Consider the following 27,773-nt stretch of genomic DNA (forward strand, 5'->3'; position numbering starts at 1 on the left):
TGAATATTCCCAACTTCATTTGTGAGCTACATGACCTTAAAGTGGCTACAAACCCTTACATATACCCAGTGAAGTGACTGGCCTCCTACATAAGTTTTACCCGTTTAATTGCAGTATTTTATTCCTTTCATCCGTTCAAAACCAGAATTTATACAGCTTGTCTGAGATTTCAGAAAGTGGGGCGGGGGAGCTGAAGTTATATTATGCAGAGTTCAGTAAGCTGATTGGAGGAAAGGGGCACACCCTTGTTCACACAGCACACATGAACAGAGCTGAGGCTGTCAATCACTGGTTGTGTACTGGAGCACCCTCCCGTCATCTTTTTTTATCTCTCGGTGTCAGGGAAACCTGTCAAAGATGAAGGTGTCACCCATAGGCTTACTATGGGGCAGTCTTTGTTGGCAGGCCCTCCTCTCCCCTGAAATCGTCGCTGGGAGCCAATCATGTGATCGGATCGATGCGTCTTCAGAATAGGTAAGTATAGACTTCTTTCCTTTTACAGGGTAGATAGAATAGGCTAAGAATGAGGGTGAGAGTAGATATAAGCTTAGTTAGGTTTTGGCTTGCCTTCCACTTTAAAGTGGCTGTAAATCCTTACATATACCCAGAGAAGTGACTGGCCTTAGGTGACACACAGAGATGAAACAAATCCCCCTACATAAGTTGTACCTGTTTATTTACAGCCGTCTTTCCCCTACATCCATTCAAAGTGCAGAATTTACACAGGATCTCTCTGCTCTGAAAAGCAGGGAGCAGGGAGCTGAAGTTGCATCAGTGAGGAGAGCTCACTGATTGGAGGGAAGAGATACCCCTCCCCCCCTTCACACAGCTCCCAGGAACAGTACTGAGGCTGTCAATCACAGGCTGTGACCTCCCTGTCATTATTTTTCTCTTGGTGTCAGGAAAATTTGTCATAAGTGAGGCAGCAGTCAGAAATGACACTTAGTGCTCTGGATTGAGACAAGTACACATTATAGAGGGATATGCTTTGTATACACACTGTTCAAAAAAATTAAAGGAACACTCTGGGGGGGGGGGGGGGGGGGTGGGCATAGATCTGAAGTTGCATTAGTGAAGAGAGCTCTGACAGGTGATTTGGAGAGGAGAGACCCACCCCCTTCATACAGCTCCAAGGAACAGTGCTGAGGCTGTCAATTACAGGCTGTGCCCTCCGCGTCACCACTTTTCTCTTGGTGTCAGGAAAACTTGTCATAAGTGAGGAAGCAGTCAGAAATGACACTTAGTGCTCTGGATTGAGACAAGTACACACTATAAGTGAGGCAGCAGTCAGAAATGAAACTTAGTGCTCTGGATTGAGACAAGTACACACTATAGAGGAGATATGCTTTGTATATATACTGCTCAAAAAAAATTAAAGAAACACTTTGAGGGGGCAGGGGTGGGGGTCTGAAGTTGCATTGGTGAGGAGAGCTCTGACAGCTGATTTGGAGAGGAAAGACCCACCCTCTTCATACAGCTCCCTGGAACAGTGCCGAGGCTGTCAATCACAGGCTGTGTCCTCCCCATCACCACTTTTCTCTTGGTGTCAGGAAAACTTGTCATAAGTGAGGAAGCAGTCAGAAATGACACAGTGCTCTGGATTGAGACAAGTACACACAACAGAGGGATATGCTTTGTTCATATTTCATATCCAAGGATTACAACTACTACAAACTCATGTACACAAATGACCTTCTTAACTGCCTTTAAAAAGAGTGCTGTCAGGGCAGCTTAACTGGTCTGTACATGGCAGAAAACATACCTGGTAAAAGTCACATTTTTCCTGTAGCGCCTTCCTCTTCTCATTCAATGCATTTAAATCATTCTGATAGAGCAATCTCTGCTTCTGCCATTGTTTAGCCTGAACTTTATATTCCTGTAATTGAGAGATCAGAGAAAAAAAAAAAGGAGGTAAGACACATAGCAGTTTTTGGTACCTATACATATAGTTTTCTCAACAATGCTGGCGTTTCATCAGACAACAGCAATCAGAAATGTGATTGGTTGCTAGGACTCTGTGCACTTTGCGCACCGCTGCTCCGCACACCACTGAATAAGCAAGTTAGTCTGGTAGCTTGAAGTGTTCCCAGCAAACACGAATAATTTACATGTACGATGACAGTAATTACACCGTGAATTAGAGCGCGCTGAACCTTCTGTAAATTGCTGCACTCAGAAATCACTGTTTACTCAATGAATCAAAGCTATCACAGCCAATAAAACAACAAACTGCCGAGAAACGGCTCTGCTACACCGCAGGGATTCGGAGCATTCTATCTGTAAGAGACAAGCTGCGCAACAGAAGATGCTTCTTAATTACAGCGCAGACACGGAGATGAAACAACCTCACAGAAATTAATGGGCCATCACTATACAGCGCACCAAAAAAAGGAGAGGATTCCGCCAGTTTTATGGTCTAAATTACAAAATGGAAGCATTAAAAGGGGAATGACAGACTCTAAAAGAAACCGACAGTGGTCCCCACATTGTGAAAAAAAAAAAACATTTCTGGAGTTATTATATTGGAAGCACGTGTAAATCTGTCTATATATGGTACAACCTGATCATACAATTACTGTGCAATAGTCTATTATCGTAGTTGTACCATTAACCAGACAGCTGGATCTTGGGAAACAAAGCTTTTTATTTAAATTCAATCAGGTAGACCCCTGTACTACACAGTTGTTAGTAAGTCTAAGAGACGATCATATGATTGCAATATTTGGTGGCCAGCTTAAAGTGGTTATAAAGACAGAAGGCTTTTTATCTTAATAGATTCTTTATATTAAAAAGGTAAAAAAACCTTTTTCATACTTACCTGAGCCCGATCTTGATCCAGTGATGTGCATGAGAGCTGAGGCTCTCCCAGTTCTCTTCCTCCTCACTGGCTCGGAGTGAGCCCTGAAAGCCACTGGCTCAACAGACACAGACAGTAAGGCCCAGGAGCGAACCCTTACGAGTGCCCCCATAGCAAGTAATTTGTTATGGAGGCACATGGCGGGAGGGAGGAACTAGGAACACCAGCAGGGGATCTGAAAAGAGGAGGACCGGGGATGCTCTGCTCTCAGGAAACAATGTTCATTTTTTTTTTTAAAGAAAAAAAAAATTGCTTACATATAGAATCACTTTAAAGAGACCCTGTCACCAGACCACTTAATTCAATGACAATCTTTCCATGAGATTAATGTGGATTCAACATGTTTTATGCATATTATTTACCTGTAAAAACCTCCCTTGTGTTGACATCCAAAAGCCCTGAGACATCTTGTAAGTGATGTCAGCAGCCCCAGTAAACTCAGAGCTGTCACTTAAAGTGGTTGTAAACCTCAGACATGAAATACACTGCTCAAAAAAATTAAAGGAACTCTTTTTAATCAGAGTATAGCGTCAAGTCAATGAAACGCCTGGGATAATGATCTGGTTGGTTAAGTAGCAGAGAGGGTTGTTGTTAATTTCAGTAACACCAAAGTAGCTGAAATTGATTTCCAAGTGCACTAGATGGGCAACAATGAGACAACCCCCAAAACTACAATGGTTTTACAGGTGGAGGCTGCTGACTTTTTTCCCTGCTCATCTTTTCTGTTTTTCACTGTTTTGCATTTGGCTAGGGTCAGTGTCACCACTGGTAGCATGAGGTGATACTTGGACCCTACAGAGTTTGCACAGGCAGTCCAACTCCTCCTGGATGGCACATCAATACCTGTCATTGCCAGAAGGTTTGCTGTGTCTCCCAGCACAGTCTCAAGAGCATGGCGGAGATTCCAGGAGACAGGCAGTTACTTTAGGAGAGCTGGACAGGGCCGCAGAAGGTCCTTAACCCATCAGCAGGACCGGTATCTGCTCCTTTGTGCAAGGAGGAACAGGATGAGCACTGCCAGAGCCCTATAAAATGACCTCCAGCAGGCTACTGGTGTGAATGTCTCTGATGAAACAAATTTCATGAGGGTGGCCTGAGGGCCCGACCTCCTCTAGTTGGCCCTGTGCTCACTGCCCTGCACCATAGAGCTCAACTGGTATTTGCCATTGTGAAGTACTCGCCGATAACAAAAACGGTATCGGTGCATCAGTATATTTGTCTGGAAAGATCTTTTTTTTTTTTTTTTTTTTAAATAAGGAACCTTATCCTGGTATTTTAGCTTTGTGAATTGATTGTATTTTAGACATTGAGAGGTACGTTTTAGGTCACATTGAGCTTTTATTTTGTCTTGAATCCTCCCTGCACCCTTCCCAATCCAGGGCTGCACTCACCTCTAACTTCTGGGACAGACACATCAGCTCAGGCTGGCTTTTCTCCTGTCCTGGAGTGACTGCAATGGGCCCATTCTTCGGATTCTTCATACAATAAAAATGGAGCTTTTCATAACTTTTCTTCAGCTTACACAGCTAGAAACATAACAAGAATAAAGCAAAACCTTAGACTACTCATCGAGACCATCAGTGCCCTTCCATTAATGTCAATGCCTGGAAAGTTTCTTCTAACATGTACAGTGTATAGCCTGCGAACCAAGAATCTGTATTTTCATGCAAAAGTTTGCTTGAAGTATGTAAGGATGTATAGCTGTGTGCAGAGGGTTAATGGAGTCTGTGTTCTGGCATGTGGTGTCACACCTCATAGGTTTTTATTTTCTTGATCAATATGTTTATTGGAAAAGAGTTAAAGGAAACAAAGATGTTGCAGCTAATAATCACATGAAGTAATAAATCCAAGGTATGCGAGAGGTTTGATTTACAATGTGCTACATCAGTGACATGTGCAATGTCTTTCATAAAAAAATTTGCATAGAGAATGCAATATGTATCATGAGAACAGCATTCCGGTATGTAGCCATATGCTGCAAGATACTGATCCACAACCATATTGTAGTTTGCCTGAACTTAGGGAGTAGGATGATATGGTAAACTAAAAGATGCCTCATATTTTTGATCATGTTTGTGCTGAAGACCACGCTGGACTCACTGGTCGTAGGTAGGTGGTTGTATGGGGTGGGTAGGGAGCTGTCCCTCCAGTCGGTTGTGCCCAATGGTGGATACTGGTGGTAAACTCTCTTCATTTGGGCTGCTGCCTTTCTGGTATGGTCTTAAGGTCATTTCCACACGTAGACTTGGAATAATAGGAAAGAAGGAGCGCCCGATGTCCAAGAGAATGCACTTTTGCTGGTAGATTAAGAGGCATTTATTGAGAATAATGGCAAGTACATCAAACCAACATGTTTCAGGAGTAAAGACTCTCCATTCTTCAGGGCTGTTGCTACACGCTATTAAATGGGAAAGATTTCCACAACGGTTATATATTTTCCAGATTTCAGAGGAAAAACTAACAGAGTGACCACAATGCTGCCCCTGGATTGACAGGGGTCACTCTGTCAGTTTTTCCTCTGGTTGAAGGTGGAGCAAAAGAACACAGGAGGTGTTACTCATATGGCAAGCATTGCAATTATACTGGAATTAGATACTACTAAAAGAATGACACGATTACCATCATTTCCCACACATTGGATGTATAAACCCTGAGTGAGGGAGCCACCTTGACCCCAATCCGGCAATGATTTACTGGCTTGTACATAGTCGGGTTCCTTCTTAGTCCATTAGTGTAGTGCATAGAGCAAACAGTGCAGGGTTTCCTTAGGAGGGGCAATAATGAGTGTGTTGAACTATCGGAAATGAACTGAACTTGAACTTTAATGGCCCCCCAGTCTTAGTCCATAGGGTTCAGTATTGAGTTGGCCCGCCCTTTGCAGCTATAACAGCTTCAACTCTTCTGGGAAGGCTGTCCACAAGGTTTAGGAGGGTGTCTATGGGAATGTTTGACCATTCTTCCAGAAGCGCATTTGTGAGGTCAGGCAATGATGTCGGATGAGAAGGTCTGGCATGCAGTCTCCTCTCTAATTCATCCCAAAGGTGTTCTATTGGGTTGAGGTCAGGACTCTGTGCAGGCCAGTCAACTTCCTCCACCCCAAACTCCCTCATCCATGTCTTTATGGACGTTTCTTTGTGAACTAAGGGGCCAACCCAACCCCTGAAAAACAACCATAATCCCCCTCCACCAAACTTTACACTTGGCACAATGCAGTCAGGCAAGTACCGTTCTCCTGGCAACCGCCAAACCCAGACACATCCATCGGATTGCCAGACAGAGAAGCGTTATTGGTCACTCCACAGAACACGTCTCCACTGCTCTAGAGTCCAGTGGCAGCGTGCTTTACACCACTGCATCCGACGCTTTGCATTGCACTTGGTGCAGCTGCTCGGCCATGGAAACACATTCCATGAAGATCTCTATGCACTGTAGTTGTGCTAATATGAAGGCCATACGAAGTTCTGAGGTCTTTAGCTATTGACTCTTCAGACAGTTGGTGACTTCTGCGTACTGTGTGCTTCAACATGTGCTGACCTCGCTCTGTCATTTTACGTGGCCCACCACTTTGTGGCTGAGTTGCTATTATTCCCAGTTGCTTCCACTTTGGTATAATCCCACTAACAGTTGGCCGTGGAATATTTAGTAGCAAGGAAATGTCACGGATGGACTTATTGCACAGGTGGCAACCTATCACGGTACCATGCTTGAATTCACTGAGCTCCTGAGAGTGACCCATTCTTTCACAAATGTTTGTAGAAGCAGTCTGCATGCCTAGGTGCTTGATTGTATACATCTGTGGCCATGGAGGTGATTGGAACACATGAATCCAATGATTTGGAGGGCTGGCCCAATACTTCTGGCAATATAATGTATGTTGTAGAAAATGAATGATTTTCACTTATGTTACTGTATATTTGTATGTACTAACACACAGGAAATGTGAAATGTTTAGTAAAGGCCTCACACAACATTTTACACATCAAACACAGCATGCTGCATTTCTGATTTTGTTTTTTTGTAACTTGGGATGCCTACATAGATATTCTCATAATAGCTGAGCGCCATCTTGTGGTCATTTATAAGAACAGCTTATATAGAACTAAATTCTTACAAAAGGCTGTTGTATAAGTCGCTGCAAGTGAAACATGTAGGTATTGTTTTTTGTTACAAAAATACAGTTTTTCCCCTTTCTTTGTATACATTTTACACTCCCTGAGCTTTGGGCTCTTTTTAGGATCACAACACCAATATGGCGACTAATCGTCCATTCACAAAGGCGACCAGAGGATGGTAAGAGCAGGTGGCTGATCTGCAGTTTTACTGCCTCCTGACCGCCCACCTTTGCTACACGGCTGCAGCAAAATGTAAAAATTATTTCACATTCTGCAAGCAGTACCACCACCATACATGGCCCATTTAATTGTATGAAGCTGTGCCAAATGAATGCAAACGCATGAGGTTATAGGACAGTGGTTCAGCCTTTTAGGGTGAAAATAGGCGGTGAGGAATTGACATATCACCTCCTCGCTGACTTTTAAAAGACTGCTTTTTAGAGGGAGAAACAAGGACTCCAAGGCAGAATATAACATTGCACTGCCAGCATAGCTGCTTGTAGTCCAGATCAGGAGTGTGCAGGAAAGGGTGACAGCACTAGTAGCGGTTGTCACCTTAGGACAGGAAAGGTCTTTGGATGTACAGTCTTGGTAGGATTAAATATAAGGGTGCAACCCTGACCAGAATACCTAGGCTTGCCTGCCAGGTGGGGAGTGTTTGACGTTACATATTTATTGACACAGTTTTGTATTTGTTCTTATCACAGGCTGCCATATTTTTATTCATACAATAAATGTGCAGGTTTATGAGTGCTAAACTATAAAGAAAGTCCCATAAAGAAAGTCTGACCACCTGAAAAACATCTGCATCCTTACTTATTTTGATAAGTAGTATCAGAGCAGCATTTTAAACACCTCAATACCGCCATACGGATATACATGTCCTGGTATTGGAGGTGGTTATACCAGGATCAGGACTACAGTCCTGATCCTGGTATTGTTTTTACATTGGGCAATTCTCTGCAACTATGGTCAGCAACCCATAGATCATGATCTACCAGTAAATCACGGCCAGGTATCTGTTTTATGCTCTGGTATGGCGGGTCAGCAAGCCCAGACCGTAATCTACCAGAGTGCAATGCAGAGAGACTACTTGTAAAGTTGGAGCTGTAGTAGGGATGCCTCCTCTGTAGCTATGCCTCCTGTCCCATGGAGAGTGAACTAACAATTATATTTTAAATCAAGGAATGCGCTAAAACCACAAACTATTCCTAATTTAGTGTAGAAACATTAGTGCAAAAGATATATATATCTATTATCAATTAATATCAAAAAATATCAAAATTATGTGCAAAACATAAGTAATTTAAATAATTAAATTTGTGAATATAAAAAAAACAAAAATGTCCAATTCTGAATTTCTTCGAATGTCCAAACAAATCCTTTTCAAATTCAGGTGCTCTCAAAGAAATTGTGCCAAAATCCACCACCAAAAGTAAAGTTGGGTAACTCACCAGAGCTCCATGCTGATCAATCTCTAGATCAGCAAAAAACGCTTTTTGCTCTGGGAGCAGATGCAATGAATCAACTTCTCAGGTGTGATGATCAATAGCTACACATTCATCCATAAGGTAGGTATCCACCACTCAATATAATGGTTCCAGGAGCATTATATCACTCTCTCTTTTTATATCTCTCCACCGAGGTCATGTTTGGGAATGAAAGAGAAAAATCATGGTGCAGCCAGTTTTTTTTTATAAAAGTATCCAACAATTTAATAAAGATTTACACTCACAAAAAGGGTGTCTTCACCGACACCAGTATAACAGCATAAAACAGCAAATGGTATAACAGTCTCCTGTTCCCCGTACACTCACTACAGCGCTCGTGACTTAATTTTCTCCACAAACGTCAGCATCCAGTAAGCCCTACTAGTTTCGTCATGAATGACGTCTTCAAGGGGTGGCCTTGAAGACGTCATTCATGACGAAACTAGTAGGGCTTACTGGATGCTGACGTTTGTGGAGAAAATTAAGTCACGAGCGCTGTAGTGAGTGTACGGGGAACAGGAGACTGTTATACCATTTGCTGTTTTATGCTGTTATACTGGTGTCGGTGAAGACACCCTTTTTGTGAGTGTAAATCTTTATTAAATTGTTGGATACTTTTATAAAAAAAAACTGGCTGCACCATGATTTTTCTCTTTCATTCCCAAACATGACCTCGGTGGAGAGATATAAAAAGAGAGAGTGATATAATGCTCCTGGAACCATTATATTGAGTGGTGGATACCTACCTTATGGATGAATGTGTAGCTATTGATCATCACACCTGAGAAGTTGATTCATTGCATCTGCTCCCAGAGCAAAAAGCGTTTTTTGCTGATCTAGAGATTGATCAGCATGGAGCTCTGGTGAGTTACCCAACTTTACTTTTGGTGGTGGATTTTGGCACAATTTCTTTGAGAGCACCTGAATTTGAAAAGGATTTGTTTGGACATTCGAAGAAATTCAGAATTGGACATTTTTGTTTTTTTTATATTCACAAATTTAATTATTTAAATTACTTATGTTTTGCACATAATTTTGATATTTTTTGATATTAATTGATAATAGATATATATATCTTTTGCACTAATGTTTCTACACTAAATTAGGAATAGTTTGTGGTTTTAGCGCATTCCTTGATTTAAGTTATAGCACTAAGAAATTTATTTGGTTTCTTTGAGGTGGAATTGCTGCTTTAAAGTATTAAGGGTGTGGCGCTTTTATTACACTTGTGATAACAATTATATTTACTTGTTTCAAATGTATTTTTTTCTTACATTTTTTTAGTTGCTTCCTGGTTAGGCCAGAAGTCTTCGTGAGTATTTTCTTTCATTCACCTGGAGGAGGGGCTTTCTTAGCCAAGCACACCCTTCTGCCTGCAAGTCTGAGCTAAGGGCAGATGGATTCTGGGAAGTAAATTATACATGGGGGGGGGGGGGGGAGTCAGCAACCGGTACATTGCGATCTACCAGTAGAATGCAACCAGGTGACTGGTAGATCGCGGTCCGGGCCTGCTGACCCACCATCCCAGAGGATAAAACAGTGCAATATAGAGGGGCTGTAAAGCTGGAGCTGTAGTAAGGGGCAAGATCTGCAAATAAATGCCTTCTCTGTAGTGGTTGCTCCTGTTTCATGCAGAGTGATACCAGCTGCACTCCACCTCTTATCCCGGCTAGAGGTTTCCAGAGTGATGCCAGCAGCAGGAAAGAAGAGATCTTCAGGACAGGGTGAAGCAATACACTGGGCATAATAGTAGAGAGCTGCTTTCACACTGATGGGCTGCAATTTACCCACATCATGGCTGCAGTGCAGTGTACCTGCAGCTTTCTTGCGAGTTTACTATGCTTAGCCATAGACTTCTAATAAATCCTGAATGTAGGAGTTTTGGTGTGCTTTCAGAAAGTGTACCACACCTGCAGGATATAATAGTCTATTTCCCTGGCAAAGTGCAGCTAAACCAGGAAATTGGCAGATGCACCTGGCTGCACCAGTGGTGCAGGTAAACCGCAGCACATCAGTGTGAAAGCACATCAGTGTGAAAGCACCTTGATGGGGGCCCAGAACAGTAAGAGTTAATTTATATTTGCAGTTTGGGCGGTGGTATAACCTCATATTTAAGATGTGTTTTTATTACCCCCGCCCCAACTGCACCCCCCTTAGCTGCAGTGGCCCAGGGTGTACACATGTTGCAACCACACAGGAGGTATATGCCCTGTCATGGTTGGTGAGTGCAGCACCTGCCAACCATGACCCATTCAAGTGAACGAGGCCGGACTGCAAGTGCCCTGCAACCTTGTGCAGTACAGCAAACAATGGGTTAAAGCAGACAGCGTTGTGTTGCTTTCTCACTACGTACTTTAATCCCATGGATCCCGCAGAAGCACGCAGTTTTGGGGTGCTTGCAGAGTGGCCCCACAAACACGAACGGGTCTTGATTGACAGGTGGCAGCACCTACCAAAAGAAACAGTGGGTGTCAATCCTGCTACGTCATGTGTACACCTTTGGCTGTAGTCTTCTCCCGTAATGTTCAGGTAGATCGCCAGCTCTTTAAAGGCTGCCTATCCTGGGTCTACATGATAAAAGCAATCCTAGTGACTATATACCACTACACAGCTGTAGAAATGAGAAGAATGCAGATAAACAGGTACAACCTATGTAGGAGAATTTGTTTAATCTCTGTGTGTCACCTGAGGCCAGTCACTTCATTGGTTATATGTAAGGGCTTACACCTGCTTGAATCTCCCATCACTATACACCGATCCATGAAGTACAGACTTGAACATTACATTTCTTACACATCTGCAGTCATACCCCATTCATATCATCACAGTAAAAGGTAAAGACCTCACCTGAGATTTCAGGGCTTCAAGGTGCTTCTCATATTTCTGAACAGTTTCTTCTCGAGACCGATCAGCTAACTCTAGCTTCTTGGAGAGAATTCCAATCTGTCACACACAGAATTTCCATTGTTAGGAAACATTACTGCCATCATGTCCTACAGCCAATACTAACCAAAATACAGACAAACGTTATCTGTACTTGGTGTGGTGCATCTACTTATTTGAAGAATAAGATCTCCTTTTTGTACAAAAATGATAAAATGTACATTTTTTTGCAGGTGAAAAATTATTTTTGCCCAAAGGAGCCTGGAAAGCATTGCACGAGCAACCAGTACATACTTACATACAGTAGATAGTCTGGCTGAAAAAAAGACAAAACTCCATTCAGTTCAACCATTAAATGTCCACAGTTGATCTCAGCAAAGCATGATCCAATTTGCTCCTGCTGGGAAAAAATTTCCTTCTTGATCCCCCGAGAGGCAATCGGATATTCCCTGGATCAACTTTACCTATAAATGTTAGTATCCAGTTATATTCTGTGTATCCAAGAAAGAATCCAGGCATTTTTTTTTTTTAAAGCAATCCACTGAGCTGGCCAGAACCAACTCTTGAGGGAGTCTATTCCACATTTTCACAGCTCTCACTGTCAAGAAACCTTTCCGTGTTTGGAGACTACATTTCTTTTCCTCCAGACATAAGGAGTGCCCTCTTGTCCTCTGTGATGACCTCAGGGTGAATAACTCTACACCGAGTTCACTATATGAACCACTGATGTATTTATACATGTTGATCATATCCCCCTTTAATCTCCTCTTCTCAAGAGAGAATAAATTCAGTTCCTCTAATCTTTCCTCATAGCTGAGCTCCTCCATGCCTCTTATCAGTTTGGTTGCCCTTCTCTGTAATTTCTCCAGTAAATTGCTGATGCTATGCAAGTCTCCTGCAGACCTGTCAGAATATCTGCTTTACCAGCCTGGATTTATGAACAAGCAGACATATATTGAGAGGGAGCTTCCATAAACTACCACAGTGCCTCTACAGTGTTTTGGTAGTTCATCGAAAACTACATCCCACAGCTGTGAAGGTTGTTGAGACTTGTAGGCACTCATTCACAGAACACTGTGAAGGAGTGACACAGCCATGTGTTTTCAATTCTGACACCTAGTACGGGAAACTTCTCCCCGTACTGACAAAGGGAGGGGGGGGGGCAGCGGGCGCAGCTGTTGCCTAAAAACATGAAGAACATGTAACATGTTCCCAAAAGGTGAACTTATCCTTTAACCTCTTCCCGTCCTGCCCATGTCGATAAACGGCCAGACAGAAGCGCTGCCGTTGCGAGGGGGGGGGGGGGGCGCCAAATGCACACAGGTGGTTTGGCCCCAGTGCATCACGTCATGATATTTCCAGGTACACTAGAGGCACAGGTTCTTGCAAACCTATGACAGGCTGAAAATATGTGGTGGCCGGATGTTCCACCTATTACATGTGCATGCCAAGCTCCTGCCACTTTACTGCCCCACTTAAAAGTGGGGGGGTTAGCAAAGTAACAATTACTAGGCCTGGGGTGCAGGATGCTGGGCTCGTTCACACTAGTTGGGGGGAGGGGGAAAAACTGCAGGGGTTTTACCACCCTCTAACTGCTAGTGTGAAGGAACCCTTCATCCTAGTAATTGTTACTTTTCTAACACCCCCCCCCCCCCCACCTCTTTAGTGGAGCAGTAAAGTGGCAGAAGCTTGGCATGCACATGTAACATGCAAATATAGCTGCTCTTATCTAGCTGTGGTTACCCGAACACTCCATGTTTAGCTGCAGAGGCCATGGCTAGAGGTGGACACATGCCGCAGCCATGATTGCTTTGTATGAATGTGAGTTAGGGACTTTAGATTGTACACCCCTTGAGGGTTAGGGACTGATGTGAATGTACAATATATATGTAAAGCGCTGTGTAAATTGACGGCGCTATATAAATACCTGAAATAAATAAATATGGCTGATCTACAAGCACCCTGCAACCATGTGCAATGCATCTGGTTGCAACGTGCTAGTGCAGAGTTCACGTGGTTAAAGTAGTTGCAAAGGCTGAAGGTTTTATAGAATGCATGAAGGTAATAACCCCCCCAATACTTACTTGAGCCCGATCCTGATCCAGCGATGTGCATGAGAGCTGAGGCTGTCCGGGGGTCTCTCTCCACACTTGAGCGATTTGTAGCTTGAAGCTCAAAGTTTGGAGCTCCAAAAATGCAAAAATTGTTTGTTCTCTATAGTGCCTGTTTGAGTGATCAGATGTGAACAGGCACCATAGAGAACAAATTTAATTTATAAGTTGGAGCGTTTTTAGAGCGTTTCGCTTTCAGCAACAAACTACAAATCACTCAAGTGTAAATGCAGCCTAAGGGTTGGAGTTGTTAGTTGGGTATTTTTCACTCTCAGGAGGGTCATAATTTGTATAGTAAGGCACTGCCATGCCACTTTGCCGGGACTATGTAAATCCCTATAATAAATAAAATGAACACACCTAAAATATTCTAAATAGTTTTCTATAGGGCAACATAAAACACGAGGATCTACATATACACCATACTGGAGATCATTCTGCTCTATTACAAGGAAGTGTCAATAACAACAACAGGGACCTTTGAGTTTATATAACACAGGTATGAAGATGGCTGAATGCACCATAAAAATCCTGCACAGTATACTGATCATGTCCGCGGATCCCCCACCTTACCTCGCAGTCCTTCTGATCCACAGTCCCTTTGACTCTTGCCAGCTCCTGATCCTGCACCTCCAGCTTCTGCTCCAGGATATGCACTTGTTTCTCCCATTCCACCTTCTTACTGTTCACCATAATGTCAATCTGCTGCATCAGGTCCTCCAGATCGTTTTCACAGGATATATCACTGGGACACAGGAAGAAAGCAGAATTTAAAGTGCGACTCTACACTAAACATCTACATTTTGTTTTCGATAAGGTGGGGAAGGGTTAGTGCTTTCCTCATCTTACAGATGACCGTATCAGAGTGGGGATACAGACCGGAATAAAAACCTGAAAAACACCAGGAATTAGACAAACTCTACCTTTGCAGTGGAACCCCCATGGCACCGCAAGGGTTAAATGCTTGTTATGTCTAGAGGATAGATGAATATTCTAGATCAGTCTCGATCAAACTGGCGGCCCTCCAGCTGTTGCCAAACTACAAGTCTCATGAGGCATTGCAAGATTGACAGTTACAAGCATGACTCCCAAGGGCAGAGGCATGATGGGACTTGTAGTTTTGCAACAGCTGGAGGGCCACCAGTTTGACACCCCTGGTCTAGATCACTTACCCTTACAACTGCTCCAGCAGGCTGCAACGCTCTCCTTTTCTCCCAAAAGCACTTTTTTGTGGTCGGTCCCTCTGTGACATGACGTGCAATGAAGGGCTATTAACCATTTAAGGGGAAGCAGGAGTATGGCCATGGCTATGAACGCCATATGCTGGCCATACACTATACAATCTGGCTGCAACATCTCCTTTAGGCCCTTTTCACATGGGCTTCAGCTTGTATAGGAGCAATGTGAACAGCAAGCTTTGACAAAGCGTTTGCAGAGCTTTCAGCAAGCTTTGTTGAAGCTTTTATGTACCATTCAGTTCCAGTTTGTAAATGCCGAAAACAGATCCTAATGGGAGCACTGATTGCCACTGCAAGCAAGCTGCTAGCAGGCTTTCAAGAAGTGCTGAAGCCTGCTACCAGTTTGTTTAAAGTGGCAATCAGCACTCCCATTAGGATCTGTATTCAACATTCACAAACTGGAGCAGAATGTTACCTTAAAAGCTTCAGAAAAGGTTGATGAAAGCTTTGCAAATGCTTTGTCAGCACTTGCTGAGCACAGTGCTCTTATACAAGCTGAAGCATGTGTGAAACAGGCCTTAGGTCCACCATCAAGGCAAGAACCTGCCTGAATGGATACAAATTAAATTTAGGCAGGTCCCTATAAAAACTGGCCATACATTATACAATCTAATTGCATAATTCCTGTACAATCTCCTTTAGATTTGCCAAAACTATATAAATTTGAGAAGTAAAAGGCAATATTTTAAATAATATAAAGTGCAGCGCTAAACCTAAAATACTATATAATAATAAATATATATATATTTCGGGCTTGATTACTCAGGTGGATTCAGACTAGGATCAGAACATGCCTGGCTGAGTCTGTCTGTGTCCCCTGCTGAGAGTTGTGGATCTGTCCTGTGACTTTTGTATCGCAACAGGACACGGCACTGACCGATGGAAGGAGGAAGCTGCTGAGAGAATATATGAGTCTGGGGAGGATCCGGTGGTTCATCAGAGTGGTGTTTTATCCTAAGGCAAGCTGACCCTGTGGGGTCTATGTAAGGAGGTGAGGGGCCACTGCAGCCATTGTTTGGATTCACACAGTGTGGACACTTGTTATCACATGCATGAAGATTGAGAGTTTTTTTGTCTTGTTTGGACACCATTTCTCATATGGACTTATTTTGAGTAGTCTTTATTTGCAGTGATTTTGAATTATTGATTGCTATCACTTTGAACACTTTTAATATTCCCGGTGGGAATACACGTGTTGCACTTTACTTTATTTGCACATTTTGCACAGATTTTTTAGCACTTATCTATATATTTATTATTATATATAGGATTTTAGGTTTAGCGCTGTATTGGGTATTATTTATTGCACAGATATATATTTTGCACAGATTTTTAGCACTTATATATTTATTATTATATAGTATTTTAGGTTTAGCTCTGCACTTTATATTATTTGTTCATTCACTCACTTTGGTAGGAGGTTAAGTGTCAGCAGCTTTTACGATAGGGCCCCATTTCTAGCGCAGGAGGTTCGTTCTTTTAATATTTTAAATTTGTATCGAATCAGTCAGGCCCTTTAACAACATAGTAGATGGCAGCTCTAAATCAGATTGTACAGTGTATGCTCACCTTTCCAATTTTTGTACAACCTTTGTTAGATTTACCATCAGATTGTATAGTGTTGGTAGATCTAAAGCGGACTACATAAAGATTGTACAGTCAGATTGTAAGTTGTATGGTGAGCCTTAACAGAGATAAACCTGAAGAACACCACAGGTAAATCTCCACTCTCTTAAGCACCTTTTAGGTCAGGTCTGGATCACTTTACCACTTGCTGACCAGGCTATAGCCAAACAACGACTATAGCATGGTCATCCAGTTCTGGGAGGGCGCCTATTGACGTCCTCCCAGAACCGCATCCTCCGCGCGCCTGGTGAGGTGCGCGCCTGGTGCACTTGGTGATCGCTGTGTCCTTCAGACACAGCTGATTACAGGGAGAGGGCCAATCACAGTGGCCTTTTACCATGTGATCAGCTGTGTCCAATCTCAGCCGGTCACAATGTAAACTCACTTGCTGGCTATCAGTTTTTTCTTTCCTCACGGTGTCACAACCGGTAAATGTGACAGGGGACATTACACTGATAATCAGTGTCCTGATGATCAGTGTAGCCGCAACAGTGCCCATCAGTGCGGTCAGTCAGCGCACATCAATGAAGGAGAAAAATTGCCTGTTGGCTAAATTGTATAACAGAAACTAAGAAAAACGTTTTTGTTCTTCAAAATTTTTGGTTTTTTTCCCTTTGTTTAGCAAAAAAAAAAAAAACACGCAGTAGTAATTAAATACCACCAAAAGAAAGCTCTAATTGTGTGAAAAGATAAATGATATGGGTGCAGTGTTGCATGACAGCGCAATTATCAAAATGCGACAGCGCTGAAAGCTGAAAATTGGCCTGGACAGGAAGGGGGTAAAAGTGCCCAGGAGGCAAGTGGTTTAAGAGGTAGTAAACTCAGTATCAAAAAATGTTACAAATGTGCTCCCTTATAGGTTTAGGTCATAATGTACTAGAATGCACCATATACTAGCATGTGATGACAGAATTATCTGTCAGAGTCCTCCAGTGCTGTGCTGTCAAGGCTCCCATTGGTCCTGGACACTTCCATCTTCACCCAATCTTCCTTCCCGGTTTCATCTTTTCAGCCACTTGAATGACCAGGCCTCAATGAGGTCACTCCCATGCGGGCAAGTAACATAACCATGGCATACAGTATGTACTGTAAATGTGGTCTGAGCTGTGCATGAACAAGTCACGTTACATTACCAATGACAGGTCAGGGGGGTGCAATTATGACAGAAGAGTCCAGTAAAGTCTCTTAAAAGAATGTAAGCTCCCCACCACTTTAAGCACAGCTCCATACCACTGTGCGACACATTAGTGGATTACGTCCCCAAGAACAGAATTCTGAATTTTGAAGCAATTCACTTAGCAGATAAGTAACAAGTTTTCAATCCATCAGTGCAATACCTAAAGCCGCGTTCGACAAATCCCAGGTGCCAGGTTGCCATGGCGACTAGAAATTGCGTCCTGGCGCCTTGGTTCACACACTTCCGCCTACTAACTTTAATGCAAAATTACCTCCCACTGACCTCAATGCAAAATCTCCTGTTAAAAGCAATCCTATGTGAACATTTATCTCCGCATGCCACTCTACTTATCACTTGCGATTCTGGAATGCACAGCTACAAAACGTGCACAGGACCCTTTTTTTAATAGAACTCATCTGTGTGAACCATCTCAATAGGAACACACAATATCTAGCCTGTCATGCGAATCTCTGAATTTGAAAATGCATCCAGAATCGCATATGTGTAAATCAGGGCAGTTCCATTCACACTTGGGCATTTTGGGATCACGGCAGGATCTCGGTGACTGCAAAACGCAGGTTCTGGTGCCATTATTTTCAGTGACACCTAAAACATGGTGTGGTTTTGCCATGATGATCACCCAGCAAATCGCATCGTGTAAAGCTTGTTACCCAGAAGTTGCATAGCCCCAGGTACTGACAACCAAAAATACGCTAAAAAAAATTGACTTCTAACTTTTAGCTGGCTCCAGTTTGAGTACACTACTTTCATGGTAGGGACATGCCAGCTTGGGTACACTACTCTGATGGTAGGGACATGCCAGCTTGGGTACACTACTCTGATGGTAGGGACATGCCAGCTTGGGTACACTACTCTGATGGTAGGGACATGCCAGCTTGGGTACACTACTCTGATGGTAGGGACATGCCAGCTTGGGTACACTACTCTGATGGTAGGGACATCCCAGCTTGGGTACACTACTCTGATGGTAGGGACATCCCAGCTTGGGTACACTACTCTGAAGGTAGGGACATCCCAGCTTGGGTACACTACTCTGAAGGTAGGGACATCCCAGCTTGGGTACACTACTCTCACGGTACGGACATCCCAGTTTGGGTACACTACTCTGATGGTAGGGACATCCCAGTTTGGGTACACTACTCTGATGGTAGGGACATCCCAGCTTGGGTACACTACTCTGATGGTAGGGACATCCCAGTTTGGGTACACTACTCTGATGGTAGGGACATCCCAGCTTGGGTACACTACTCTCACGGTAGGGACATCCCAGTTTGGGTACACTACTCTGATGATAGGGACATCCCAGTTTGGGTACACTACTCTCACGGTAGGGACATCCCAGTTTGGGTACACTACTCTGATGGTAGGGACATCCCAGCTTGGGTACACTACTCTCACAGTAGGGACACCCCAGTTTGGGTACACTACTCTCACAGTAGGGACACCCCAGTTTGGGTACACTACTCTCACAGTAGGGACATCCCAGCTTGGGTACACTACTCTCACAGTAGGGACATCCCAGCTTGGGTACACTACTCTGATGGTAGGGACATCCCAGCTTGGGTACACTACTCTCACAGTAAAGACATCCCAGTTTGGGTACACTACTCTGATGGTAGGGACATCCCAGCTTGGGTACACTACTCTGATGGTAGGGACATCCCAGCTTGGGTACACTACTCTCACGGTAGGGACATCCCAGTTTGGGTACACTACTCTGATGGTAGGGACATCCCAGCTTGGGTACACTACTCTGATGGTAGGGACATCCCAGCTTGGGTACACTACTCTGATGGTAGGGACATCCCAGCTTGGGTACACTACTCTCACAGTAAAGACATCCCAGTTTGGGTACACTACTCTGATGGTAGGGACATCCCAGCTTGGGTACACTACTCTCACGGTAGGGACATCCCAGTTTGGGTACACTACTCTCACGGTAGGGACATCCCAGTTTGGGTACACTACTCTCACGGTAGTAATATACATTGCTTGATGACTGCAATACGTATATAAACATTGCAGGTGTCAAATGGTTTACTGAGGGCTATGAAAACCAGGCATAACCACAGTATTTTTTTTTTCAGCCAATGGCTGGTTTTCTATTGAAAGTGATCCTAGCAGTTCTTCAGCCACTGGATCGCTTTCTGTAGCGGAGTGAGGGGACCTCGCCCACCTCTCGCCGGTGTTTCTCGGGCTTACCGTTAAAACCGGTGTACCAGTGAAACGATCTGGCGGTGCAGTTGGCTAAAGATGGAGGCAATGAGAGACTCTATGGTCTCTGATCACCTCTATCATGATGGAGGACTGGAGCAACATCACGATATCCCTTCCGGACGGTGGCGGATGTAAACTATTTTTTTTTCTTTTTTTAAAGCAAAAGTTAAACAATCTATTTGCTTTTAAAAAGGTAAAGGAGAGATTTGGGGTCTTTTTGACCCCGATTTCTCCTTAAAGAGGACCTGTCATGCATATTTATTTTACAAGAGATGTTTACATTCCTTGTAATAGGAATAAAAGCGATTAAAAAAAATAAATAAATAAAAGGGGCAGTGTAAAAATAAAATCAGAAAAAAGCAAACGCATATGTAAACAGTGTCCACAACCGTGAACATTAGAGCGAGAGCAATAATTCTAGTGCTAAACCTCCTCTGCAACTCTAAACAAGTAACCTGTAAAAGGTTTTAAAACACCGCCTATGGAGATTTTTAAGTATCATAGTTTGTTGCCATTCCACAAGCATGTGCAATTTTGAAGCGTGACATGTTAGGTATCCATTTACTCGGTGTAACATCCTCTTTCATATTTTACAAAAAAATGGGGTATATAGTGTTTTTTTTTTAATTCACTAAAGTATATTTTTTTTCCCCCAAAAAATACATTTGAAAAACAGCTGAATACCATGTGATATTGCAATGATTGCCATTTCATTCTCTAGGGTCTTTGATAAAATAAATAATAAAAATTATATTATAATATATATATATATATATATATATATATATATAAAATGTTTGGTGGTTATTTTGTAGCAAAATACGGATTCAAACTTGTAAACAAAACATCCCAGAAAAAGCTTGGTCTTCAAGTGGTTAGACATATATACAGTATTTAAACCAGGAGACCAGGAGATGGTAACTTACCCCATCATTTTTTATCTCACAAAGATTTGCTGGATTGTCTTCGTTTTCACTTGGATCTCCAACCTGTGACACAGAGAGATCAGTATGAATCTGTTATTAGTACAGCTCAACTGACACATTCATAATATTCTCTACCACGAGCCATAAATAATCTTCATTACTGTAATCCAGCATCATTCTGGCTGGGAAATACGGACTTCACATTTCAATATCTCTCTATTGCTGCAATACAGCATGGAATGTGTGCCAAAGAGCGGCTCCCCCATCCTGGCACACCTGAAACGTCACTTCTGGAGAAAAACCAACAGCCTACCCGTTCCTGCTAAGGTGACCACATGATATACAATCTGATTGTAAAACAAGGGCCAGCCTGATTTGATACTAATAAAATGGTCTGTTTTAGGTTTGTCCTCATATGAGAAAGTTTTGGTAAACCTAAAAGGAGATTGTACAATCAGACTGTGTGTGTATGGCCAGCATTATGCTTACCCCTCTTTACTGCAAGATCACTGTATAGCACCTGCATAATGCTGTGGGATCTATTAAAAAATGTTTTCATCTGCACCATGTTCAGGAAGGATCCTTACAATATTGTCAGGATCCCCCCAGGTGCCTGATTGACAGTTGGCTCCGCCTTTCAGGGTACAGCTGGAAGCTGGAGTCAGTCACACCCACCATTTTTCCAAACTGACACTCCAGTGAATGCTGGAGGAACACAGCAGAGAGGTCACTGAAAGTCACTGTTCTCTGATCAGTGGTCATGTGATCACCCAGTTCTCAGTCATAAACTGGCCATACAGGTTTAGATTTTCGTTCAAGAATTTTTGTTTGATTTTCTAATTGTTAGTGGGGATAAATCGATGTTCATTTTCGACAGCAGAGATGGGAAAATTCAAAGGGGCAGGAAAGAAAACTTTCCTCCATCAAACGAATTTTCGACCAGTGTATGTGGGTATCGTTCAGAAATTATGTTCATTTAAGCCCGGGTTCACATATATGTGGTGCAGCATATCGCATGCGATTCGCATAGGAACCGCGCCGCATTCCTGTGCAAATCACATGTGATTTGCGTGCGGTGCGAATAGAGACATACATTTTGTATGACTCTAATTGCACCGCACTCGCACCAAAAACGTGCAGGACACTTTTTTTGGTCCGCACTAGAACAGGGTGTGATTCTGATGTGGTGCAGAATTCGCACAGAAAACGCTTCAAATTCCGCACCGCATCAGTGTGAACCAGGGCTCAAAGTCCAATGTTCAGAATCTGTCTTTTGCTTTTAACGACATTCGTCCATTCATCGAATGTGCAAAGAATTTTTGCATGAGGTTTCTTATGAATATTCTCGTCCGAAAACACCAACGAAGGGGCACTATTCCACTCACTGACACCAATGACGGGGCACTATTCCTCCCACTGACACCAATTACGGGGCACTATTCCTCCCACTGACACCAATGACGGGGCACTATTCCTCCCACTGACACCAATGACGGGGCACTATTCCTCTCACTGACACCAATGACGGGGCACTATTCCTCTCACTGACACCAATGACGGGGCACTATTCCTACCACTGACACCAATGACGGGGCACTATTCCTCCCACTGACACCAATGATGGGACATTATTCCTCCCACTGACACCAATGACGGGGCACTATTCTTCCACCTGACACCAATGACGGGGAACTATTCCTCCCACCTGACACCAATGACGGGGCACTATTCCTCTCACTGACACCAATGATGGGGCACTATTCCTCCCACTGATACCAATGACGGGGCACTATTCCTCTCACTGACACCAATGACCGGGCACTATTCCTCTCACTGACACCAATGACGGGGCACTATTCCTCCCACTGACACCAATGACGGGGCACTATTCCTCCCACTGACACCAATGACGGTGCACTATTCCTCCCATTGACAACAATGACGGGGCACTATTCCTCCCATTGACACCAACGATGGGGCACTATTCCTCCCACTGACATCAATGATGGGGCACTATTCCTCCCACTGACACCAATGACGGGGCACTATTCCTCCCATTGACACCAATGACGGGGCACTATTCCTCCCACCTGACACCAATGACGGGGCACTATTCCCCCCACCTGACACCAATGATGGGGCACTATTCCTCCCACCTGACACTGAAAGGGCACTAATCCTTCCACAGAAACCACTGACAGGGCACTGTTCCTCCCACTGACACCAATGATGGGGCACCGTTCCTCCCACTGATACCAATGACGGGGCACAGTTCCTCCCACTGACACCACTGACGGGGCACCGTTCCTCTTTTTCCCATGAAAGCACTAATTCTTCTTGCACTTGTACTGTGTTTAAAAAATGCATTTGACTGCATCTGGTGTGGACAAATCGCCAGGCTACGTTCACAGGCTGTGCTTGTTGGGAACGCACACAAAATTGGTCGTTTTCCCAACAGTGAGATTTCAAAGCCGCATCAGTGTGAACCGGGGCTTAGGCCCTCTGGAGGCAGGGCTGTTCAGCTGCAGTGCACCCAGGAGGTACAAGTGCAATATCCCCCCCTTCCCTGGAAGTCTATGGCAGGCTGGGGCTGAACACTGCATCAAGTGGTACCCAAGTTTAGGGAGTTGTGTGTTTGGGGATAAAAGTCTGAAACACGGGTCCGAAATGTCATCCCTGAAGGCCCCTAAACATCAGTACAGCATTCAGCCCCGTCCAGCCGCTGCTGGCCATAAACATCCAGGTAGCCAGATGCTCCATCTGTCCCTCCTGGGGTGCACTAAGGCCGGCCATACATGGGTCGAAAATTGATGGATTTTATGTGCGAAAATCAGACCTAAGAATAATCGGCCGATTTTCGCTCTGTTAGTGGGTCAATGGCACTGGATGATTTTTATGGTTCATCCCCTTTTTGATGATCGGACATGTTGGAAATTTGTGAAAAACAACCGATTTTTGACTTAATGATGGTCAAATCGTATGATCCAGGGTGGATAAAAATCAATGATTTAAAAAAAAAAAAAAAATCAGATTTTTTTAATTTAAATCGGATTTTTTGGATTTAAATCAGATTTTTTTTAAATAAAATGCTTTTTGAGGAAAATATATTACCATCCAAAGGTTATTCCATCATGAAATAAAGATTAGTTATTGTAGAATAAGGCTGTATATGTTTAATTGTTTTGGTAAATAAATTCCATGAATCCATTCACAATGTCATGCTCTTCCAGAGGTTTTTGTAAGATTATTGGGCAGTTTCTCTCCCTACAAGATATTATCACAGATGCTCGGTTTACTTTTGCAGTTCTCAAAACTGAATTTGACTCAGCGGAGATCACATGCCTCTTCTTCACAGCAAAAATGTTATAACATGAACAGAGTTAAGAAAAAGACCTTCATCCTAACTTCTACAAACCTATGAATACAGAATCAACCCATTCAGTGCTAAGTTTCAAGAAGTTCAGTGAATAGAATAGAAACAATATTTTTCTGATTGTTTGGAGTGGAATAGATCTGCACAAGAAGAAAGTGAAACTAAGTGTGAGGAGGAAGGGGCTGACAGTCTAAGTTTCTTAAATATATATATTTTGTTTAGCCAAATTAGTTACCAAACATGGATGTTTGTTTAAGCAAATCACATATGCTGGAATGTTATTGTTTCAGTTGAATAAATCTATTTAAATTGTTATTATTAAGGTAATGATTATTTTTCTCCTTCCTAAGTACAACAGAAAAGTTGTCCAAATATGAATGATTAACCCATTAAACTGGGGATAAAAAAACTAATATGAAAAGTTATTCTAAAAATCTTCATCTACTTGCATATTAAAGTTATACCAGCAAGAATTAGTCTTTATGTAGAAAACTAGGATTTAAATCAAGCCTTACTGACTAGTGATTTAAATCGTGATTTAAAACAGTTTGATTTAAATCAAATCCACCCTGGTACAATCGTTTTTCCGAAAAGAATATGCGCATGAGCCATGACCTGGAAGAAACAGAAGTTTTGCCTGTTATATGGGGTGAACTTTATGACCTGGTCGGCCGATATTCGAAATCCATGATGGCACCATCGAATTACCGAGCGAACAACATTTCCGATTTTCGGACGAAAAATCGTTCGGAATTCGAACCATGTATGGCCTGCATTAGGGCCCGTTCACACCAACTGTGGTACAGCGCAATAGGCTGTACTCATTAGACGCACCTTTATTAATGCCACCCCAAACGCGTCTAACAAAGTGGCCATCAGAACACATAGTATTGCAGTACCATGCGATTTGCTACAGTGTGATCGTAACAAGTAGTGCACTTTAATATTAATTTGGTTTATATTTTTGCACTCCATTGGTTATGTATTATATTGAAATTATTCAGAATTGAATTGCATTTTTGCCCATATTTAATAGTAGACTATTGATTTCATGTCTCGTACACTTTTTTTTTGCATATTTTTGCACTTTATTGGCAATTTATTACTAAGACTTTTTGGGTCTCGTATTAGATTATTCATATTTTCATTGTATTTTTGCACATATTTCACACCAGTTTCTGTGCGATTTCCGCACCGCACCGTGATCTCACCCCGTTCATGCGAACCACTGCGGGTGTGTATGTTAACAACACTCCCAAATCGGTTCACAAAACGCGGTGCGATGTGCAGAATCGGATAGCATGAGTGTGAATACCCATGCGATCCTATTCTGGTACGGACAAAAGTCCTGCACTATTTCGGGGTGGATGCGGTGTGATCTGAGCCATAGAAAATGTATGGCTCAAATCGCAGCGCACAGAAATCGTATGTGACTTGCACAGGAATGCAGTGCGGTTCCTGTGCGAATCACTTCCGATATGCTGCACCGCATATGTGAACCCGGGCTATTAACGCAACACATATTATCTGATTTTAAACAGTAGCATCCAATAAACCGTTTTGGCAACTCATCGAAATGAACGGGCTGTCGCGAATGCAGGCGTTGTGGCGTGAACCGGCCCTGAAGCACTGGGAGGGGGCGCACTACAGCTGAACGGCCCCATGTGCAGGAGATCACACAATATTCCTGTACAATTTTCTGTTAGATTTACCAAAACCATATAATATGAGGTCCCACCTAAACACTTTCAATGTGTATGCAATCAGGCAGGCCCTTGCACTACATAGCTGACGGTAAATCTAAAGGAAATTGTATAATGTATGGCCAGTTTTATGCTGGGAATAGACGGGTCGAAAATCGTCCGATTTTTCGGCCAAAAAAAAAAAAAAAAAAAGGGGACAATTTTCGCACTGTTAGTGGGTTAATTGGTTGGCCGTTTTTCGGGTTTTTTGCACAGTTTTTTTTACCGGTCATGTTTGAAAATTCACGGCCGATTTTTCCCGGCAACGATGAGCACATCAGCCGATCATTTTACCGATAAAAAATACGCACACGAGCCGTGACCTACAAGGGACAGACGTTATGGGGTGAACTTTCTGATTTTGTCGGCCAATTTTTTTTTTACTGTTGGTGGTAACGTCGGCCGAACAAACGACCGATTTTTTGGGTTTATTTTTCGAAAAAAAAAATCGGCCGATGTTCGACCCGTCTATGGCCTGCATTAGATCTACCACTGACTACGCAGTGCAAGGCCTAATTGCATACAGATTGACCCTAGGTTCACACCTGAGCATTTTCTGCAGTGTTCTACAGAAACGCGATACAGTCCATTTAACATGATTTCCTATGTGACACGTTCACATCTCGGCGTTTTCACCTGGAGCGTTTTTTGGAAAGGGTCAGCCTGGGTTCACACTTGTACGGTGCAGCATATCGCATGTGATCTTCACAGGAACCGCACCGCATTCCTGTACAAATCACATGCGAATTGTGTGTGGTGCGATTGGAGCCATATATTTTGTATGGCTCAAATCGCATCACATCCACACCAAAAAGGTGCAGGACCCTTTTTTTGGTCTGCACTAGAATTGGATCGCATGGGTATTAACACCTATGAGATCCAATTCTGCACATCGCAACACATTTTGCAGACTGATTTCATGGTGTTGTTAACGTAACATACACACCCGCAGCGGTTCGCATGAATGGGTACAATTCTGACGCGGTGCAGAATTCGCACAGAAAACACTGTGAATTCTGCACCGCGTCACTGTGAACTCGGGCCAACGGACTTTTATGCAAAAAGTTGCATTTTTGGTTCTATAGACTGCAACAGAAACGCTGCAGAAATTCATGTAGTGTGCATTTGCTGCGTTTTAAATTTGCCCAGCAACAAGAAAATAAATAAAAATGCAAAACATCAAAAACACAAAATAAATTGCAATACAGAAACGGGTCCAACACAAACTGCAGAGGTGTGAGCCTAGCCTGAATGGACTGTTTAGGTGTGTCCTCCCATTACATCATTTGGGTCAATCTACAGCTGATTCTATAGTCTATGCAGGGGTGTCCCTAGGGTTAGTGTCACCAGGTGCGATAACGCTTGGTGACACCCCCTCCAAGGATCCCCGCAGGATGGATCGGATCTGCGGATTGAGCATAATGGATCGGACTCCGATCCATTATGCTCCCCAATCCACAGATCCAATCCATCCTGCGGGGATCGTCGGCACGCAACCTATACGGGGTGAAACCGGACCCGCTCCACGAAAAGGTAAGTAGTAAAGAAAGCCGACGATCCCCGCAGGATGGATCCGATTCATCCTCCGGGGATCGTTGGCTTGCTTTACTACTTACCTTTTCGTGGAGAGGGTCTGGTGTCACCCCGTGTGGTCGGTGTCACCCCTCCGCACCTGCCTCAGGACATCACTGAGTCTATGGCCAGCTTTGGGAAAGTAATAAAAAAAAACCAAAAAAAAACCCCACACCTTTAAATCAAGGCTGGCCACACACATGTAGATTTTTGCACTAGAATATTCGTAAAAGTAGTTTGAAAATTATTTGAACATTCGATGAATGGATGGATGTCATTTGAAAATTGTCTTTTGCTTTTAACATTCGATTTTAAAAATGAATGTAATTTCAGAACGATAACCACATACACTGGCTGAAAATTCGTTGGATCGGGAAAAGTTTTCCTTCCTACCCTTTGACTTTTCCTGTCACTGCTGTCGAAATAGA

At 43.1% G+C, this 27,773-nt stretch overlaps 1 protein-coding gene across 1 annotated transcript in view; it reads right to left on the bottom strand.

Moving 5' to 3' along the window:
- Positions 1-27,773, bottom strand: part of DEUP1 (deuterosome assembly protein 1) — a 99,718-nt gene that overhangs the window by 71,583 nt on the left and 362 nt on the right. Inside the window, exons 2-6 of the mRNA XM_089656493.1 lie at positions 20,659-20,721; positions 14,027-14,198; positions 11,307-11,402; positions 4,249-4,383; positions 1,763-1,876 (exon numbers count right to left, since the gene is read on the bottom strand). Coding sequence (XP_089512619.1) covers positions 1,763-1,876; positions 4,249-4,383; positions 11,307-11,402; positions 14,027-14,198; positions 20,659-20,666 — 525 coding nt within the window. The 5' untranslated portion in view covers positions 20,667-20,721. The remainder of the gene's footprint in view (positions 1-1,762; positions 1,877-4,248; positions 4,384-11,306; positions 11,403-14,026; positions 14,199-20,658; positions 20,722-27,773) is intronic.

This window comes from Staurois parvus, unplaced genomic scaffold (assembly GCF_062004578.1).
Source record: "Staurois parvus isolate SC_StPar_1 unplaced genomic scaffold, SC_StPar_1.0 ptg000027l, whole genome shotgun sequence".
NCBI lineage: Eukaryota > Metazoa > Chordata > Amphibia > Anura > Ranidae > Staurois > Staurois parvus.